The sequence below is a fragment of the Littorina saxatilis genome, linkage group LG8, assembly GCF_037325665.1.
Source record: "Littorina saxatilis isolate snail1 linkage group LG8, US_GU_Lsax_2.0, whole genome shotgun sequence".
NCBI lineage: Eukaryota > Metazoa > Mollusca > Gastropoda > Littorinimorpha > Littorinidae > Littorina > Littorina saxatilis.
Window position 1 is genome coordinate 25,299,416 of NC_090252.1, and position 20,031 is coordinate 25,319,446.

At 42.3% G+C, this 20,031-nt stretch overlaps 3 protein-coding genes across 4 annotated transcripts; all 3 read left to right on the forward strand.

Moving 5' to 3' along the window:
- Positions 1 to 4,156: 4,156 nt before the first annotated feature.
- LOC138974268 (acetyl-coenzyme A synthetase-like) lies at positions 4,157 to 7,041 on the forward strand. Its single transcript, XM_070346988.1, has 4 exons — positions 4,157 to 4,374; positions 5,283 to 5,556; positions 5,985 to 6,319; positions 6,846 to 7,041. The coding sequence occupies exons 1-4, from the start codon at positions 4,232 to 4,234 to the stop codon at positions 7,039 to 7,041; spliced, it is 948 nt and encodes a 315-aa protein (XP_070203089.1). The 5' UTR covers positions 4,157 to 4,231.
- Positions 7,012 to 8,543, forward strand: LOC138972239 (uncharacterized). Its single transcript, XM_070344962.1, has 2 exons — positions 7,012 to 7,126; positions 7,898 to 8,543. The coding sequence occupies exons 1-2, from the start codon at positions 7,049 to 7,051 to the stop codon at positions 8,159 to 8,161; spliced, it is 342 nt and encodes a 113-aa protein (XP_070201063.1). The 5' UTR covers positions 7,012 to 7,048; the 3' UTR covers positions 8,162 to 8,543.
- A 5,264-nt stretch (positions 8,544 to 13,807) lies between these two features.
- Positions 13,808 to 16,719, forward strand: LOC138973127 (uncharacterized). 2 transcript variants are annotated; one of them, XM_070345789.1, is made up of 4 exons: positions 13,808 to 13,928; positions 14,275 to 14,328; positions 14,995 to 15,155; positions 15,580 to 16,719. In XM_070345789.1, the coding sequence occupies exons 2-4, from the start codon at positions 14,316 to 14,318 to the stop codon at positions 16,642 to 16,644; spliced, it is 1,239 nt and encodes a 412-aa protein (XP_070201890.1). In that variant the 5' UTR covers positions 13,808 to 13,928; positions 14,275 to 14,315; the 3' UTR covers positions 16,645 to 16,719. The 2 variants fall into 2 exon arrangements, with proteins under 2 accessions (XP_070201890.1, XP_070201891.1); XM_070345790.1 differs by lacking the exon at positions 13,808 to 13,928 and having other exon boundaries at positions 14,212 to 14,328.
- Positions 16,720 to 20,031: the final 3,312 nt, after the last annotated feature.

The window sequence follows — 20,031 nt, forward strand, 5'->3', positions numbered from 1 at the left end:
TGTCGATTGTTTGCTGGTTCGTTCGTTTACTGTGTTTATTTGTCATGTTGCTTTACTTGTCTATCATTTATTAGACATTTGTATTAGAAGTAAGGACCGGTTGTAAGAAAAGGCGTCGCCTTAAACCTCTATCCTTGAAAAGTAAAGTTCCATCATCATCATCTCTCTCTCTCTCTCTCTCTCTCTCTCTCTCTCTCTCTCTCTCTCTCTCTGTGACTATGTCTCTGTCTCTCTCTCTCTCTGTCTCTCTCTCTGTCTCTGTCTCTCTCTCTCTGTCTCTCTCTCTCTCTCTCTCTCTCTCTCTCTCTCTCTCTCTCTCTCTCTCTCTCTCCGAGTTACAGTCGGATGATTTCCAGCATTGTGTGCACAAAGCCCAAACTTAATTAAATTTAGTTGTGGATACGTCCATTGATATTTTTCAAAAGGCGTTATACAGTGCAGCAACTTTTATGTTTAGAACTGTTGGGAAGAAAGGGGAGCATGTAACGTAAATGAATGGTTTAACTCATTGTCTCTCATGTTTTTATTTTTCATAAATGAATTAGCAGTGAAAGGGGAGACACGGTGTAGAGCTGGTGAATGGTGCCATTGAAATGTTTTTATTGCTTTTTGCGGATGAAGTTGTGTTGTTGTCAAACACAGTGACAGGCCTGCAGAACCAGTTGATTAATTTGAAAAAAAGAAGCGGACAGGATGTCACTCACTGTGAATTTGGATAAAACAAATATCATGGTTTTTCGTAAAGGAAGAGCATTTATCTGCAAATGAAAAGTGGTTTTACGGGAAAGAAGAACTCAAAGTAACAAACGCATATTTATATTTGGGTATGATGTTTACGACAAAGTTGAGTATCAGTGGTGTTTTAAATGAGTTGAGCAGAAAAGGTAAAAGAGGTGTCATAGCGATACAGAAGACGGAAGTTGAACACGGCAGATCCATGTTTATTTTTAAAAATGTTTGACACACAGATCGAGCCTATATTGACATATGCAGCAGAAGTGTGGGGTTTAGATGAAGCTCAGCCAATAAACATTCAGTCAAAACTTGACTAAATGTAAAAAGGAGCCAGGAAGCCGATGACAGGTCACGCAAGGTGGTGTTTCTCCAAGCAGACGAATTTTCTGCATATCGCTTGCTTCTTTGAACCCAACCGCCGCCGATAAGTTCGTGTGACTCGCAGTCGGTTTTTTTCGAGGTACACATTTACGTGCTATTGCAGATACAGCGAGTCGCATTGAAATCACAAACTGACAACAAAATTGTGAGAAAAAAAAGGAAAGTGTGTGACACGAGTCCACGATGGCTCAGGGGTAAAATAAACCATGAAATCTGGTGTGTGGTTTACGCAAGCTAAATAGCCATTAAAACAAACTGTGTCATTTAATGCTGTTAAATGCTATTGCAAGTGTGTTCCATAAGGTTAGAACTGCTTTTTTCGTGAGAAGATTTAAATGGTTCTGTGAACTATTTGAGGCAGACTGGGCCTTTAAGCCAAGGAGTCGGAATGGAGAGGCATATTTTGAGGCCAGGCTTATTTGTTGTTATAAACAGAGTTGGCATTCTGAAATTAAAATCGTCTAGAGTTATTTGTGATGGAGAATTGGTCGATCTCTTTCGAGATTTATCAAGAACTTCATTCCTTGCTCGTCAAATTGTAGAGGTATTTCTCTTATCAGAAAGCAATTTATTAAAATAATCTGCATTTGCTTGCCTCAACGTGTTCAAAACTTTATTTCTTTTGGAATGGCGCTCGATTAAGATCAAAGAAAAAGGCAGACTCGTCAAAATATGTAAAACTTCTATACTCGATAGTTGTATGACCTTAAAGGTACTGAACTTGTCAAATCCAGGTGCACGGAGCCCCTGGGGCATTTAGTCATACCTCAGGCAGCTATCCGTTAGAAGAACTACCGAGTTTCATTGACTTGCACCCAAAGAGTCAAGAACTGCGATTTTTTTACGAATTAATTTCGGACTCTGTCCCGGCTGGTCTTGACCTGTTTTTGGATCTAAATTTAGATCAGGTCACCACATCATGCACAAAAAGACACGTCACTAGTAGCAAACTATGTCAGACATCATCATGAGTTTGTGTAAAACAAAATGGAGGCCGGAATCACTCAGTTGAATCGAACTCCGACCAAACACCACGTACTAACTAGGTTAATCTATGCACTCGCGTGAACAAGCCAACTGTCGAGCTTCACAGATGTCGTCGTTGGGTAGTTTTGGGTTTATTTTACTACCATAGGAGGATTTTTGAACTGTAAATGCACTCAGCTGCAACAAAAACGCAAAACGAAGGCTGTGAGCTGCACTGTGCCTTTAATTTATGCTGGGAGTTTTGGCAATCTCAGAACAATCGAGCAAAACAACAGAATAATGATCACCAAAAGTGGAGTGTACTACTTGTACATTTGAAACAGCGGTCTTATCATCAGTATAAATGGGATCAATAAGGGTTGATGAATTATTGGTTTCTCTGGTAGGGGTTTTAACTAGCTGGTGAAGACCAAATAGAGCTGTGGTTGAGCCACAAGTTGTTTGGGGTCTCGATAAATTAATATTATAAACACCAAGCAATATTACATTCTCATCCCGAATTGCTCTGTCCATCATTGAAACAAAATCATCATTCCAACTTGTTGTTTCAGCAGGGTTTCGATGAATATAACATATAAACAAAAGCGATGATTTACCAATTTTCAAAGAGAGAGAAAGATAGAGAGTGTGTGTGTGTGTGTGTGTGTGTGTGTGTGTGTGGGTGTGTGTGTGCTTGCAGAAATGGTTATGTTTATTTCTTCTGAACATTATATCCCCTTTGTCTAAAGGGCTTTTACAGCTGAGGACAAAAAACTCTCAAAGCGTCAAAGCGTCTCACACTCACACACAGACACACAAACACACACACACACACACACACACACACGCGCGCACGCACGCACACACACACACACACACGCACACACACACACATACACACACACAAACACACGCACACACACACACATACAGACACACACACACACACACACACACACACACACACACACACACACACACACACACACTGTAAAATACTCGACCGTTAATATAACCTCATGGGCCATCAAGGGCGGATCTGGAGGGGGGTTACACGGGTTACGTAACCCCCCACCCCCCACCCCCCCCACCCCCCAAAAAGAGGTAATTTATTGGCTCAGGATCCACCAGATAGCTCTATTTTGCTTCTTTGGATAAAACAAATTTCGGGGGGGCATGCCCCCGGACCCCCCTAGAGGCTTAGGCGCCTTCGGCGCCGTCAACTTGTATCTTCGCAGTCATTTTGTAACACCCCCCTCCAAAGTGAATTGATCCGCCCTTGGGCCATTACAAAGAACTTTATTATTAACTATTATTTTCATTTAAATGGGGAGCCTCAATGTAATAGCTGAAAAGCTTTTACGAGCCTACAATGTGCATGGCAGCAACCGATTGCCACACACTATATAGCACTAAGCAGGCCATTGAACGAGAGTAGTGTTTCTTGTTCTTGCCATTATGAGCAGGCATATTGAACAGTTTCGCACATGATTTAACGTTATGAACAAAATTAATGTAGTTCAAGGCAGTCATAACAATTCCACCTTCAATAACGTTGGCAGTCTCTTTGTTTTTGGATTTCCACCTTCGATACGAAAGTTGTTTTAGTGCTTATAGTTCCCACAAAGCGCATCATCAACAGCTGTGGTAAGTAAATTTCTAATTTTAACGAGCGACAGGTATATATAAAGCTATCACTACTTGTTAGTGTCTGGCACTACTATACATTTATACAACGGAGTAAGAAAAACAATCGTCCTTAGTCCTCCCGCAACGAAGCTGTGCAATTTTCTTCAGATCGGATAAGTAAGACATGTGGTTTGTGTGTATATGTCGTGAGGCATTTTGTTTTGTTTGTTTGTTTGGTAAAATAAAGAGAAATAACATGAGATAATATATTCGAAGATAAAATGCGATGCGAAGATATCAAAAAGCAACCACGAACAACGAAATCCAAAATAGAATTGAACAAAATGAAACTACATTCAAATAAAATTAATTCAGAAAAAAACCAGACAAAGAAAACAACAACAAAAGCAACCAAACAAAGACAGACACTTTTAAAAGCAACGACTTTTGGGGGGTTATCTGACGCCCGTTCTGTTGAACAAACGTTTGCTTTTTTTTTCTTCCTAAACAGATTCGAACCATGGACTCCATATCTCGCACTGTACCTGCCATGTTGCGCCGCTGGGCCACCGTGAATCCAGACACCCCGGCCTTCATCTATGTGGACTCAGCAGGAGGGCGCAACGTGTTGACAGGTTCTCACGTCTACCGGTTCAGCTCCAGGTGAAAAGGATCTTCATTACGGGAGTTGCTTGCCCATGAACGATGGCGACTTCCGGTTGTGAACAACATTAAACAATGCATTCTGCGCAATTACGACCAGTTCGGTCCTAATTAAGGTCCAAGCTTTGTTGTTCTTACCTTTCCGTCTATCAATTCGAGCCAAACAGTTCGCCCGTTGAAAATGTCCTTCTGTAATATATGACTATTGGGTGACGTCATTAATCGATCAAGACCAAAGTCAACTTTCTCTAGATGGCTGTCCAAAATAACTTGAACCCAAGACCAGTCAAAAGTGGCCTTGATACTGAAGGAATAAGGAACGTACTCAAATAGTCGTATATGCAAGACAAAATTTGAAGCGAGCGAACATGACACAGTTTGGCTCAGTTTTATGGACCAAGAGTCTTGAAAACTTTAGAAAATGAAAGTTTGGATCCTAACTACGACCGAACTGGTCGCATAAACACAGATTCATTGTAGTTTTTGTATTTGCATCGCCCAGCCATGAAACTACCAAAATTGAAGCAGTATAAACCACAACAAAAGACCTGTTGACAAAGTCAAATGCATTCTCAAAAACGATCATGTACAAAATATGTGGTTTTTCTCCAATTGTAAAAATGTCTAGAAGACAGTAAGCGAAATTAAGATCTAAAGTGGAATGCACTTTTCCCCAAATAATTATTTTGAAATGTCTGTGTTTTATTCTCATTTTCCTGCTGACAAAAAAAAAGTGTAATCTGTCCCGAATAGAGAAATAGGGACATGCCAACAACCCCTGCCGACATTTTTCAGCACGAAACTTGAATGTGTCTTGTTCGACTTACACCGTGTTTTTCTGTACGCTGTTATATCTGGCAATAGTCAAGTTTACTATCAGTCTGTACGATGGATGACACTCTGTACAGGTACGCAGCCATCTTGCGGCGCAACGGTGTGAAGCCTGGCACCACGGTATGCAACACTCTGCCCAACTCACCGGAGGGACTCCTGACGGATCTGGGCGTCATACTAGCCGGGGGAGTGGCCATGAACGGCCAGCTTGTTCTTTCTGACGGCGAAGACCTTGTCGGAAACCTCAAGAATTCTGCGGCCTTCGCCGTAATTTTGGATCCTAAAAATCCCAAGGGTGCAGCAAGAGTGCTAGAGAAGAGGGCGCATTCCAAATCAGAGTGTGGACAGGTTGGTTATTGTTGTGTCTTGTGTGTTAATGTTCCTATTTCAGACCTGTGTTTTTTTTCTTCTAGCCAACAGCAGGTAACTAGTGTATTCCATTTGCTTTGATCTTGATAATGATGATCATGAAGTTCTTACTTCGAACGGTTTTTGCCCTCCACGCTGGCGGTATCCAAACATGTGTTGCCGTGTTGTGAAAAGAGCATCAAACAATTCAAACCCAGTCAAGACGTCATTAATGGGTTTGTTTCAACAATCAAGAGAATCCAAGCCAGTCAGTAGCCTAAATTTCGTAAGTTTCGTATGATCGTTGTCACATTAAGACATTAAGTTTCATGTTGAGTTCTATCTCTCTCCATCCTTTTCGCAGTGCACGTAACACGCTCTTAGCCTTAAAAAAACAACACCTTTGCTTGTTTCGTTCTGCATCACAGTTAAAGTATCCCGAAATGCCAGCCTTGAAGCGAGTGTTTGAAGTTGACTTTGAAAGAGGCGGCTTGGAAAAAAGGCCTCTGCTTCAGGTTCTTGAAAAAGAGCAGGAAAGCTTCGTGGCTGACGTCACACCACGTGACACAGCGCTCATCTTTACCACCTCCGGCAGTACAGGGTTCTCGAAGCTGGTGCCCGTGAGTCACGAGAACGTGCTCGCTTTGGGAGATGACCTGTACGAACATCTGGACCACCGTCCCGGAGAGGTCATCTATAACGACTGGTCTCAGGGTTGGGGTATAGGGTTTCCCAGCATGTTCCTTGCCCACGGTATAACCAGGTGAGTTAATTTTTTTTGCCAAGGCATTGAGCACATTCGTTTCTTTGTCGCCTGAACTGGCCTTTTTGCCCATTGTTTTCGTGGCATTCATGTAGTAGGAAAATGCTAGAATATTGAATAATGTATCACGGAAATATCTTTTTTAATCGGAAACAAAAAGAGAAAACAATTCAATTTATATCTTCGTGGTAATGGTATTAGTAGTAGAAGTAGTAGTAGCTGCAGCAGCCGCAGCAGCAGCTGCAGTAGTAGTAGTAGTAGTAATAGTGGTATCAGCAGTAGAAGTAGTAGTAGTAGTAGTAGTACTAGACAGATAGACAGATAGAGAGGGGAGAGAGAAAGAGAGACAGAGAGAGAGAGAGAGAGAGAGAGAGAGACACACACACACACACACACACACACACATACACACACACACACACACACACACATACACACACACACAACAAGTTTGGATGGACGCAATTCATGTACTTCTCTCTTCAAGTCAAAAGAGAACGCCGATCTGTATTCTTTACTCGTGTAGAGTGTTGCTTGACACCAGCGCTGCAGCCCCTGAGGACGCACTCGCCTTCATGTGGGACGTGATCCGTCGTGAGCAGTGCACTGTGGCCTGCCTGGCTCCTCGCGAGCTGATCAAGATGACAAACCTCTGGCATCGCGAACAACAGGCAGGGCAGAAACGGTGGCAGCTCCGCGTGATCGCGTCTTCGGGACAGTAAGACACACATGCTCGTGATTGGAAAGATCACCAAGAGCGTCCTCGTTGTTTACGGGTCCACAGAAACTGCGATGATGAGCACCAAGGTAAGTGCCTTCTCTCATTGAATTGGTTTAAATATATTTTAGTATTATAATATCATGTAGTCGTTCCACACAAGCTACATAATTATATTATACCACTCGTCATAAAAACTAGGCAGATACGTTTAAGTGAAGATTTTTGTCATGAGACCGTTTATTATAAATCAATTATAATTATGTCAGGACAACAAATCCATTCCCCAACCTTTTTCAGCAAACGATTGATTTTGCATAAGTTAGTGTCTGTACAGTGGAACCTACAACACAGACACCCCACAAACATCAAATCCATAATAGAAAGGTTCCCGCGTTATATTTGTCAAAACATCAGAACAGCTTAGTCAGAAATATTCAAATATGAACTCCGTATCAACTAATAACAAAAAGCAAATAATAACACACATCCACACACACACACACACACACACACACACACACACACACACACACACACACACACACACACATAACCTCCACCAACCACCCACCTTTCCACCCAACATCCCCACTCTCCACCCCAAACACCATCACACACTTACAGTCAGTTTGTCATCATTTTCACGACTTTATAACAAGCTGGCTTCAGGGGAGACGTGGATTGTCAAAGGAAAAGCCAATCACGTTGTTTGTTGGACAAAAACGATGTTGTAGACTAGCATTTGTTGTGTAACACCTCGGGCCTTGGTCGTTAAAATTAAAACAAAGGACGATATGGTCCCCCCCAAAAGCTGGTCTGCCAACAAGCCACCAAACATCTTATAATATCCCTAACAGCTCGTCACCAGCAGCGAAGACTACGAGGACTGTAACAACGGCACGCCGCTCAGTGGTGTGAAACTGAGGGTTGTCAACACGGAGCTACAAGACCAGCCTGTGGGACAGCTGGGGGAAATCCTCGCGCGCACTTCTCAACTTTTTGACAGATACGTCAACAACGATGAAGCCACTCAGCGAGCCTTCACCGAGGACGGATGGTACAAGACTGGCGACATGGGTTACTTCAACGACAAGGGGGAGGTAATTAAGGCTTCGCAATAAAGGCTTGTAGCACCCCCGGCCGCGAGGTCTTCTTATTGCCGTTTTTATAGACGGGGAATCGAGACGGGGGTTTGGTGTGTGTGTGTGTGTGTGTGTGTGTAGAACGATTCCGAGAAAACTGCTAAACCGATCTTCATGAAACTGTACATACACATTATTTCAATTGATACGTACCCCCAGACGTGTTTTCCATTGTTTTGATCAAAGGATTTGATGCATGACGTCATATCCGGCTAAAGGGTAAAGGGTGGAGATTTTTTGGATCTCCCAGGTCAACTGCTAGTGCCTTATCCCTCTTCGTGTGGACACGCAAACGCAAGACCAAGTGCGCACGGAAAAAATCCTGAAGTCCATGTCAGAGTTCGGCGGGTTATAGAAACACGAAAATACCAAGCATGTATCCCCCGATAGCGGCGTATGGCTGCCTAAATGAAGGGGTAAAAACGGTCATGCACGTAAAAACCGTGGGAGTTTTAGTCCATGAACGGAGAAGAAGAATAGTGAGTGAGGTACTTTGGAAAATCTGTATAACTTGGCAAATATATCAAGATAACATTTTCTATTTGTTAAAGGCACAGTAAGCCTCCCGTAAACCATCACCGATACTGTCAGGCTTTTACACACAGTAGTACAAACACCCTTTCATTTAATTAAACACTCACCACTTGAGAACATCCTAGGTGCCCTCCGTAAAGAGCGAGCAATTTTCAAAGATTTTTTTGTGTGTGGTTTATCTTACCCCCGAGCCATCGTGAACCCGTGTGATCCAGTTTCCTTCTTTTGTCAAGTTTTGACTAAATGTTTTGACAGAGACGAGGGTCGTGGTGTGTGTGTGTGTGTGTGTGTGTGTGTGTGTATAGATCAGTTCCGAAAAAAGTTCTGGACCGATCTTCATGAAACTTCACATGAGAGTTCCTGAGTATGATATCCCCAGACCATTTTTCTTTTTCCCGATAAATGTCTTCGATGATGTCATATCCACCACTTAGTGAAACTTGCGGCGGCACTGTCACGGCCTCATTTTTAAACCAAATTGGTTGAAATTTTGGTCAAGTAATCTTCGACGAAGCCCGGACTTTGGTATTGCATTTCAGCGTGGAGGCTTACAAATTAATTAATGAGTTTGCTCATTAAAGTTGTCATTAAAATGAAATTGTCGCAAACAGATTCAAAATTGATTGCATCGTATTCTTCATCAAATTCTGAATCTAAAAATATATACATATTATGTTATGTTTACTCTAAACATGTGATCACAATTAACAAAAATAGGTTAATTAGTGCTACGATTAAAATGTAAGAAATCGATCCAAAAATGGTTTAATCTTATTCTTTACCTGATTTCAAAAACATATAGATATAATATGTTTTATTTAAAACAAGTTCAGAAAGTTAAAAAGAATACAGAAAAGCACGCTTTCCTGCTTACCGCAGTACGCTATTGCGCTAAGCTGCCTCGTCAGTTTTACTTCGTGTTGCACGGGAAAACTGCCGCGGGGATTGACGAAGCTGTATTGTCTCGGTTTAAAAAAAAAGGCAGTGCGTTCAGTTTCATTCTGTGATTTCAACAGCTTTACTAAATGTTGTAATTTGGCCTTACGCGACTTGTTTCACAATGCAGTCGTCAGTTTGGGATTTTCAATGCGACTCGCTGTAAGCTTATCTGCAATAGCACGTGATTATGTACCTCTGAATCTAAACGCAACAGACGGCGGCAATTAACACGAACTCTAGCGATGGCTTTTGACTATTTAGAGGAACTGGCGATAGGCATTACCGTCGTCTGCAACGAGAACCACGACCTTGTGTGACCCTGCTTCCGGGCTTTTCTTTTTTCAAACTTTCAAAACTCCGAATTGTACTGATCTTGTCTTAAATGAAAAACGAATTCTTTTATGATTTAAGAATGTTTGTGTAACATGCTGTCAATTTATTATTTAGATTTTTAAAAGTTAGGTCGATCTAGTGCCAAAAACGCACCGTCCGATTGTCGGATCAGACAATCCGCAAAATTGATTCTTTGAAAATTGCTCGCTCTTTACGTAGGGCACCTAAGATGTTCTCAAGCGGTGAGTGTTTAAACGAAAGGGTGTTTGTAAAAGCCTGACATAATATCTGTGATGGTTTACGGGAGGCGTACTTTGCCTTTAACGCCCGTTTTCAAGATCTGCATAAGTAGATTCGTCCAACAAGTTTAAACTTTTCATGCGGAATTCCCAGCTTAACATCAACCTTTAACTTTCTTGTTTTCACTGGTGATTTGTACAACATCCAACCACTACCACCACCACCCCCCCTCCCCCCCCCCCCAACACATACACTATTGTTTTCTCATCAAATACATGTAAAACGCGTGTTGTTTCATATCAATATACGGTTGGTTCTTTAAATAAAGCCACACATTCACATTAACAAGCATTGTAACGGAGGCCCCAGTAATTTTGGACAAAATCAGTGGAAAAATACCTTCATCTATAAACTGAAAGAGAAATATTAAAAACAATGCAAAAAACATCTTTTTTACATTTAGTCAAGTTATGACTAAATGTTTTAACATCGAGGGGGGAATCGAGACGAGGGTCGTGGTGTATGTGTGTGTGTCTGTGCGTGTGTGTGTGTGTGTGTGTGTGTGTGTGTGTGTGTGTAGAGCGATTCAGACTAAACTACTCGACCGATCTTTATGAAATTTGACATGAGAGTTCCTGGGTATGAAATCCCCGAACGTTTTTTTCATTTTTTTGATAAATGTCTTTGATGACGTCATATCCGGCTTTTCGTGAAAGTTGAGGCGGCACTGTCACGCCCTCATTTTTCAACCAAATTGATTGAAATTTTGGTCAAGTAATCTTCGACGAAGCCCGGACTTCGGTATTGCATTTCAGCTTGGTGGCTTAAAAATTAATTAATGACTTTGGTCATTAAAAATCTGAAAATTGTAAAAAAAAAAAATTTTTTTATAAAACGATCCAAATTTACGTTCATCTTATTCTCCATCATTTGCTGATTCCAAAACCATATAAATATGTTATATTTGGATTAAAAACAAGCTCTGAAAATTAAATATATAAAAATTATTATCAAAATTAAATTGTCGAAATCAATTTAAAAACACTTTCATCTTATTCCTTGTCGGTTCCTGATTCCAAAAACATATAGATATGATATGTTTGGATTAAAAACACGCTCAGAAAGTTAAAACAAAGAGAGGTACAGAAAAGCGTGCTATCCTTCTTAGCGCAACTACTACCCCGCTCTTCTTGTCAATTTCACTGCCTTTGCCATGAGCGGTGGACTGACGATGCTACGAGTATACGGTCTTGCTGAAAAATGGCATTGCGTTCAGTTTCATTCTGTGAGTTCGACAGCTACTTGACTAAATGTTGTATTTTCGCCTTGCGCGACTTGTTTATAATTGTGTGTGTGTGTGTGTAAACCTGGATGCATTTTTGTCAAGCCTTTTGAAATCATTTATCTCTTCTGTCAACGACAACTCTTCGAAACATTTACGAACACTTTAAAACACATTCACGACTTCTTGATACATAATCCTTTCTAAACTATTCACGTACTAGTTCTAACAACATGTTTTCCCTTATCATTTTCAGATTTATACGGTATGCCGTTCGTCCTACAGCATTATGCGAGGTTCCTTCCTCCTGTATCCTGGGTGGCTTGAGCGACGCATCAGCCAGTGCCCGGGTGTGGAGCAAATCCTGATTGTACCGTGCCCGATCCTTTAGTCTTCCAGGAGATTTGCGCATGTGTCGTGCCCCGTCCTGGGGCACAGCTGACGTCAGAAGGGCTGACGGAGTTCTGCAAGACCTTATTTCTGACGTCAGAGAAATCTGAAATGACGGCGGTGCCTAAGTATTACTTGTTCTTCGACGCCATGCCCACCACAAATACCGGAAAAACCAGTCGTCGTGCTACTGAAGCGGTTGCCAGGCAGCGTTTGGGATTGGAAGGTTAAATCAACCCTTCCAAGCAGACGAACAAATCATAATGGTGAATTTTGCGTTAATAAATTGAGCCACGAAGTAGGCCACTAATATTAATGTTTGCAGTCTTGATAAATCGTCGATAATTATTATGCTTGCTGATGGAAGTGTGTCCGTCGAAAAAGAAAACATGTGTAATGATCACTATCTCTTTGGAACAAAAAGCGTCTTGCTAAAGTTTTGCTTTGGTGTGTGTATGTGTGTGTGTGTGTGTGTGTGTGTGTGTGTGTGTGTGTGTGTATGTGTGTGTGTACACGTGTGTGTGTGTGTGTGTACGTGTGTGTGTGTGTGTGTGTGTGTGTGTGTGTGTGTGTGTGTGTGGGAATACGAATACGAATAAACGTTATTGTCATGAAACGTAGTGTTTATAAGACACGGGAAGATAAATAACCAAATGATTACATTGTTTCTTTTTTTTGGAAGCAATTAATTATATACTAATTCTCCCAATTTAGTTTGTACATGTACTTTGTCTACTTGCAAAAGTTGACTTGGTGCATCATATGAATATATTGCTATTTCATATGTTACGTGGATTTCAATTGGGCAAAACTGAGCTCAGTGCAAAAGTGATATTGACGACATTTCCGTCAATATCAGTTTTGATATCGACGACCTCTTTATTGTTTCCCCACTTCAAAAACAAAAACACCTAAATTTAAAAACAAACAAATATATATGAAAATTCAATTGTCCCAGAATTTAGTTGAGCAAGTGACTAAAGACTGTTTGAAAGAAAAGACATTTTAAAATACTGAAAAGTACAAGAAAAGAGTGAACAAAAAGAAATAATAATCAGAGGGAGGGATATGGAACAGCCAAAACTGAGACAAATACTTTTGTAATTTCTTTACAGTAAATACAAAATGTCCAGAGAATTAGCAATCTATCTAACATTGACTGTCTCGATTTTGATATCACTGTCTCAACAGACCATAGCAGAAGATATCATCACACAGTCCGTCAATATTGGGTAATATAGGTCGATTAATGTCACTCATGAAAGATTTTCGTAATTGGTTGTTTTCTATGCAGTTATCTAGAAAATATATTTCATCTTCTATTATTTTGTGTGTGTGTGTGTGTGTGTGTGTGGGTGTGTGTGTGTGTGTGTGTGTGTGTGTGTGTGTGTGTGTGTGTGTGTGTGTGCTCTTGTTGGTGCCTGTCTGGTAATGTACATGTATGTATTTTTTTCTCATAATAAGTTTGTCATTTGGGCTTAATATCAAGAACACCCACCAACACAACACTGACACACGTCCACACACACACACAACATACGATTCAAACGAGAAAGAGAGAGAGAGAGAGGGAGCTTGGCAGGGGGCGAGAGAGTTTGAGAAGGGTGATTGGCATCGATCGAGTGCCCTAATGGAATTTTCCGGGAAATTCCGGACGAAGACCATGAAAGCTGAAAGACGTTGTGGAATGGGGGGGGGGGGGGGGGGGGGGGGGGGCGTAGAAGTAACACTGACATGCTGCTAATGTACTTGCGGACAGAACTAGTCTTTCCTCAGAAAATGATGTGTCACATTGCATGCGCGTTTACGAAATACGTTGAAGCTTCCGTTCTCTGTTGAACCATCGATCGAAAAGTCAAGTTGCCTGGGTGCTATTTTTAGAACTGACAGGCTGTCGACAGGCTTGCGGGTGAGGCCTTTTCTCTCTGCCGTTTTATTGACCACTGGACCGAGGTATGAAGCCTGGCTTAAGTAAGCATGACGGTGTACTGCTGCAAAACCCAACGATAGAATGTCCGACGCATAAATGTAAGATCTTAAAGTGTTAAATAAAAGTGCTTCGGAGTGAATCGAGGGTTATTCAGTGCTGAACTGACTTAAACGCATCACAATAATAGAGCAGAACCCAAATCAAATGCTATTAAAGCGAAAAATTGGAAGACTTTCGGATGTGAATGGAGATACAGATAGATACCTTTGGAGGAGGAAATAAGACCTATTTTACGTTTCTGTAAAGTATAACACATTGTCAATAATATACATAAAACGTGTTCATATTTTAACACAATCGTGCATAGAAGATTCCTTTTTTTTTCGAAACCTATCGAATGAGAATTAATGATATTAATCTCCCTGTGTTGTAACACCTGTGCAGCTGTATACCGTCTTCAAGCGACAGGTGGATACTGAGCGACGATGGCATCGAAAGGTAAGGACAATTCTTGCTGCTGGTGTGACTGTCGTGTTTATGCTGGTGTACACAAAGATTGATCAATTGATCTTTACTACTCAAGGATGGAGAATTTAGGCTGTTGCCGAGTCTTAAAATCTGTGACTGCCCCTGCTAAATCTACGACATGCATAAAAATAAACGCATGTAGATATTCATCAGTACTAACTATACAATGTTACAAAGTACGTGCTGCCCTACATGTGCGTTTAAAAGAAAACACTGAATTACGATATCATAACATAGCAAAATTAAGAGAGAGAGAGAGAGAGAGAGAGAGAGAGAGAGAGAGAGAGAGAGAGAGAGAGAGAGAGAGAGAGAGAGAGAGAGAGAGAGAGAGAGAGAGAGAGAGAGAGAGAGAGAAAGAATTGTCTTTTTTAAGTACATGTACACATGATCGTAGTGCATAGAAAGGGAACACAAACCGTTGTGGTTTTTGTCTGTAGTGTTCAACTTTATGATTTCCTCTTTTTCGCAAGAAATTGATTCATTGACTAATTGATTGACTAATTGACAAGACGGATCGATTGATCGATTAACTCGGAAACCATTATGGGGATGAGGTTCTTGTAACTGCCCGGTTTAAATCAGACTTGCCATTTACATATTGCTCCCGAATGATTCAGTACATTTTTATTTTCACAGCTACCATTTCCATGCTCATGGTGGGTAGGACCGGAAGTGGGAAGAGCACTTCCGGTAACATGATCCTGCAAAAAGAAGCGTTTGACACTTCCCCGGAGTTCTGTTCCATCACCCAGGAGTGTAGTCTTCAAAGCGACACCATCCTAGGCATGATTGTGCAGGTAACAGTTTATTGCCTCGTTAACAATTGAACATTCCTAAAACTTTCCAAGGGGAATATAATGTTTCCTCTTGTTTTCTGGCATTTCTTTTCAAGTTAATTGGTCCTATACAAATTTGAAAAATAGTATCTGTTTTCTGTCTTTTTTGGTCTCTGTTTTGTGGTGTTTAATCCAAGTCGTATCCTTTGCCGGTTTCCATGTTGCGCGATTGATGTTGATTCCAGAACCCATATCAGGTTTACCAAAAAGTTATCGAACTCCGTATACTATTTCCTTATTCAATGGATTTTCGCTTTTTTTTGTTTGTATCCTTTTCTTGAAATTGGCAATTTTGAACTTCTTCAAATTTTTCAATTTTTTTCTTCTTCAAATTCCAATGCTTTTCTTAAATTTTCCATGTGTTTCTCCTTTCTCCCCGTCTCAGGTGATGGACACCCCGGGTCTATTTGACACGGGTAAGAGCCACGAGGAGGTGGGACTGAGGATCGTGCAGTGCGTCATCAACATGCACCCTGGCCCTGACGTCATTCTCTACGTCATCAGAATCGGAGAAAAGTACACCGCCCAGGATTTTGCCGCCTACCGACGTTTCAAGATGCTGCTGGGGTCCAGCGTGACTCGGCATATGATGGTACTTTTCACTGGCGGGGACAAGCTTAGAAAAACTGGTACAACCATCGAGCAGTTTGTTAAACACGTTCCCGACAACCTTCACACGGTCCTAAGAGAATGTGGAGGGGAATGCATCGTTCTCAACAACGAATTAACTTTCGCAAACGGCCAAACGCAGGTGGCAAATCTTTTAGGAAAAGTCCAAGAACTGAGACGCATGAACGATTACAGGCCGTACACGTGTTACAGCTACGGGAGGGTTGCAAAAACGCTGGAAGAAGTTGAGGCAGTGAGGAGGGAGGTGAGGAGAAAGTTGGGCGAGGTGGAAGAACAAGAAGCCAGAGCTACACAATACTGGCAGGAACGAGAAGCCCAGTTCAAGCAGATGCTTGACCGACTGACACTCACACAGGGGGTTTATGACAAACGCATGACAGACTTTGCAAAGCAGATGGAAGAAGAAAAACAGAAGAGGTTGGACGCATGGTTACTGAAGAAAGAACAAGAAGAAAGAGCGCTGGAGGCGAGAAAGAAAGAGGAGGAAAGGAGACTACTTGAAAAGAAAAGGGAGCATGATAGAAGGCTGCGGTGGGAAAGAGAAGAACACGAAAGACAAATCCGAAATGAGCAAGAAAGACAAAGGAGGATACAGGAAGAGGAAAGAAAACGCCAGAGAACAATACTGGCAGCGGAAGCGGAAGAAAGGCGAAGAAGTCTCGCAGAACGAGAACGAGAACTTGAACGAGAACGCGAGGCGGTAGAGAGAAGGCTGGCCGAGGAACAACGCGCCAGCATGCAGCAGACACTCCGTACAGTTGTCATGGTGGGACGAGTGATTTTCGATGTCTCTCGAATCGCCCTCAGGTTAATGAGGTGACTAGCTCATAAAACGTGTCACCTTTTTTTTTTTTAAGGCGGAATTGTCACTCTCGGCAAATGCTGGAGTAGATTAACGGGGATTGCTCTTTGGGCCCCCGTCTGATTGGGCCCCCATCTCATTGGGCCCCTACACTTTTCTGTAGTAATAACAAAACGTGTCATTGGGTCCCCGTCTCTTTGGGTCCCCGTCCCCTTTTAACCGCCATCTCATTGAGCCCCCGTATCATTGGGCCCCTACACTTTTCTGTAGTAATAAGAAAACGTGTCATTGGGCCACCGTCTCTTTGGGCCCCCAGCATAATAAACAAGCCTGAACGGTATATTCTGTATTTAAGCAATGCAAATCAAAGGTACAACCCCTCCACGTTAATTTAACACGATGCTAGTTAGATCTGGTTAGACAGTTTCAAGAAGGCAGTCTGGGCGCCGGTACTCGTGCGCGATCGGGGATTTAGCCTGTGCCGCTCTAAGAATATATTTACTTGGGACTTTGGCACGTGTTCTTTTTTATATTTAGTCAAGTTTTGACTAAATATTTTAACATCGAGGGGGGAATCGAGACGAGGGTCGTGGTGTTTGTGTGTCTGTCTGTGCGTGTGTGTGTGTGTGTGTGTGTGTGTGTGTGTAGAGCGATTCAGACTAAACTACTGGACCGATCTTTATGAAATTTGACATGAGAGTTCCTGGGTATGAAATCCCCATACGTTTTTTTCATTTTTTTGATAAATGTCTTTGATGACGTCATATCCGGCTTTTCGTGAAAGTTGAGGCGGCACTGTCACGCCCTCATTTTTCAACCAAATTGGTTGAAATTTTGGTCAAGCAATCTTCGACGAAGCCCGGACTTCGGTATTGCATTTCAGCTTGGTGGCTTAAAAATTAATTAATGACTTTGGTCATTAAAAATCGGAAAATTGTAAAAAAAAATAAAAATTTATAAAACGATCCAAATGTACGTTCATCTTATTCTCCATCATTTTCTGATTCCAAAAACATATAAATATGTTATATTTGGATTAAAAACAAGCTCTGAAAATTAAATATATAAAAATTATTATCAAAATTAAATTGTCGAAATCAATTTAAAAACACTTTCATCTTATTCCTTGTCGGTTCCTGATTCCAAAAACATATAGATATGATATGTTTGGATTAAAAACACGCTCAGAAAGTTAAAACAAAGAGAGGTACAGAAAAGCGTGCTATCCTTCTTAGCGCAACTACTACCCCGCTCTTCTTGTCAATTTCACTGCCTATGCTGTGAGCGGTGGACTACGAGTATACGGTCTTGCTGCGTTGCATTGCGTTCAGTTTCATTCTGTGAGTTCGACAGCTACTTGACTAAATATTGTATTTTCGCCTTACGCGACTTGTTCACATATACAGTGGAAGTGTTTTCAGTTGTGTATGATTCTGCCAGGTTCACAAACGTTTCTTAGCTTGAGAAACGTTTCTACATGGTAACTAAAGGAAAAACAGCCATATATCTACACACATTTACGCAATCCAGTAATGGGATGTAGACGCAGCTCATTACTTTAGATTATTTCAATTCGTCAGCTTTCGACGGACTGGTAATACTCACAAGAAGGCTGGCAATGCCTAAATCCCCCTTTGACCTTTAAATGACATGGACCCTGAAAGGTCATAATATCTAGACTTGGGGGCCCAATGAGACGGGGGCCCAACGAGACGGGGGCCCAAAGAGACAGGGATCCAAAGAGACAGGGGCCCAATGAGACAGGGGCCCAATGAGACGGGGGCCCAATGAGACGGGGGCCCAAAGAGACAGGGGCCCAACGAGACGGGGGCCCAAAGAGACAGGGGCCCAACGAGACGGGGGCCCAAAGAGACGGGGGCCCAACGAGACGGGGGCCCAACGAGACGGGGGCCCAACGAGACAGGGGCCCAAAGAGACAGGGGCCCAACGAGACGGGGGCCCAAAGAGACAGGGGCCCAAAGAGACAGGGGCCCAACGAGACGGGGGCCCAAAGAGACAGGGGCCCAATGAGACGGGGGCCCAAAGAGACGGGGGCCCAAAGAGACAGGGGCCCAACGAGACGGGGGCCCAAAGAGACAGGGGCCCAACGAGACGGGGGCCCAAAGAGACAGGGGCCCAAAGAGACAGGGGCCCAACGAGACGGGGGCCCAAAGAGACGGGGGCCCAAAGAGACAGGGGCCCAACGAGACGGGGGCCCAAAGAGACAGGGGCCCAAAGAGAAGGGGGCCCAATGAGACAGGGGCCCAAAGAGACAGGGGCCCAATGAGACGGGGGCCCAAAGAGACAGGGGCCCAATGAGACAGGGGCCCAAAGAGACAGGGGCCCAACGAGACGGGGGCCCAAAGAGACAGGGGCCCAAAGAGAAGGGGGCCCAATGAGACAGGGGCTCAAAGACATCATCCCAGATTAACTGGTGTTCATGTCACAACATCACAGGTATATGATCTACGTGTATGATGATCTGCTTGTGACAACGTGGAATACACGAGGCATGAGCCATAACCAAAGGTGAAACTCACATACGCTCCACTTGAAATCAAAACCAAATGACAGCACATGTGGGATGAAAGTCAAATACCATTCTGCTGCATCGTGGGACTTATCTGACCAACCAGAACTGATTCGAGGTGACCCGCTAAATGTTTTAGCGGTCAAGCCGGGACCCTTTATGTTTACCACGCTAAAAATAAACAAGACAAACTAACATTTTGAACTGACAAAATCAGCGTGACCAGAAGTACAGTATAGATCATATAACTGTGGGGTAACTCATTCTAAGAAATGACACTTTTAATTTTTAAGATATATACCAAGAATCGAGACGAGGGTGGTATAGTGCATGTATGTATACATGTATGTGTGTATTTGTGTGTGTGCGTGCGCGCGCGCGCGCGCGCGCGCGCGTGTGTGTGTGTGTGTGTGTGTGTGTATGTGTGTACAGCGATTCCATGAAAACTCCCCAACAGTTGTGTGTGAAACTTTACATGTGAGTTGGTAATATCCCGAAACAGATCTTTCATGTTTTTGATACATTCTTTGATGACGTCATAGCCGCACTGTGGTGACCTCATTTTTTGCAAATTGATTGAAACGTTTGGTCCAACATTCTTTGACACAGTCCGGACTATTTCAGCTCGGAAGCTTAAAAAATAATTAATTAATGTGTTCCTTAAAGTCGAATTTTCACAAACATATTAAACAATGATTGCATTGTATTCCTTATCGATTCCTGAATCCAAAAAATATAATTATTTGGGTACCGGTGTTCTCTGAAAAAGTGCTCAGAATGAAAGAAAATCGGTTTATGTAAAATTAATAACGTGTTATGTTGGCATGCTTCGCCGAGACCAGCTTGCAAATGATAATATACCGGCTCATGTTAAT

Coding starts and splice junctions, on each gene's coding strand:
- LOC138974268 (XM_070346988.1), top strand. CDS start 4,232: ATGGACTCCATATCTCGCACTGTACCTGCCATGTTGCGCCGCTGGGCC. Junction 4,375..5,282: donor GTCTACCGGTTCAGCTCCAG/GTGAAAAGGATC, acceptor CACTCTGTACAG/GTACGCAGCCATCTTGCGGC. Junction 5,557..5,984: donor CCAAATCAGAGTGTGGACAG/GTTGGTTATTGT, acceptor TCTGCATCACAG/TTAAAGTATCCCGAAATGCC.
- LOC138972239 (XM_070344962.1), top strand. CDS start 7,049: ATGCTCGTGATTGGAAAGATCACCAAGAGCGTCCTCGTTGTTTACGGG. Junction 7,127..7,897: donor CTGCGATGATGAGCACCAAG/GTAAGTGCCTTC, acceptor TATCCCTAACAG/CTCGTCACCAGCAGCGAAGA.
- LOC138973127 (XM_070345789.1), top strand. Junction 15,156..15,579: donor TCCTAGGCATGATTGTGCAG/GTAACAGTTTAT, acceptor TCCCCGTCTCAG/GTGATGGACACCCCGGGTCT.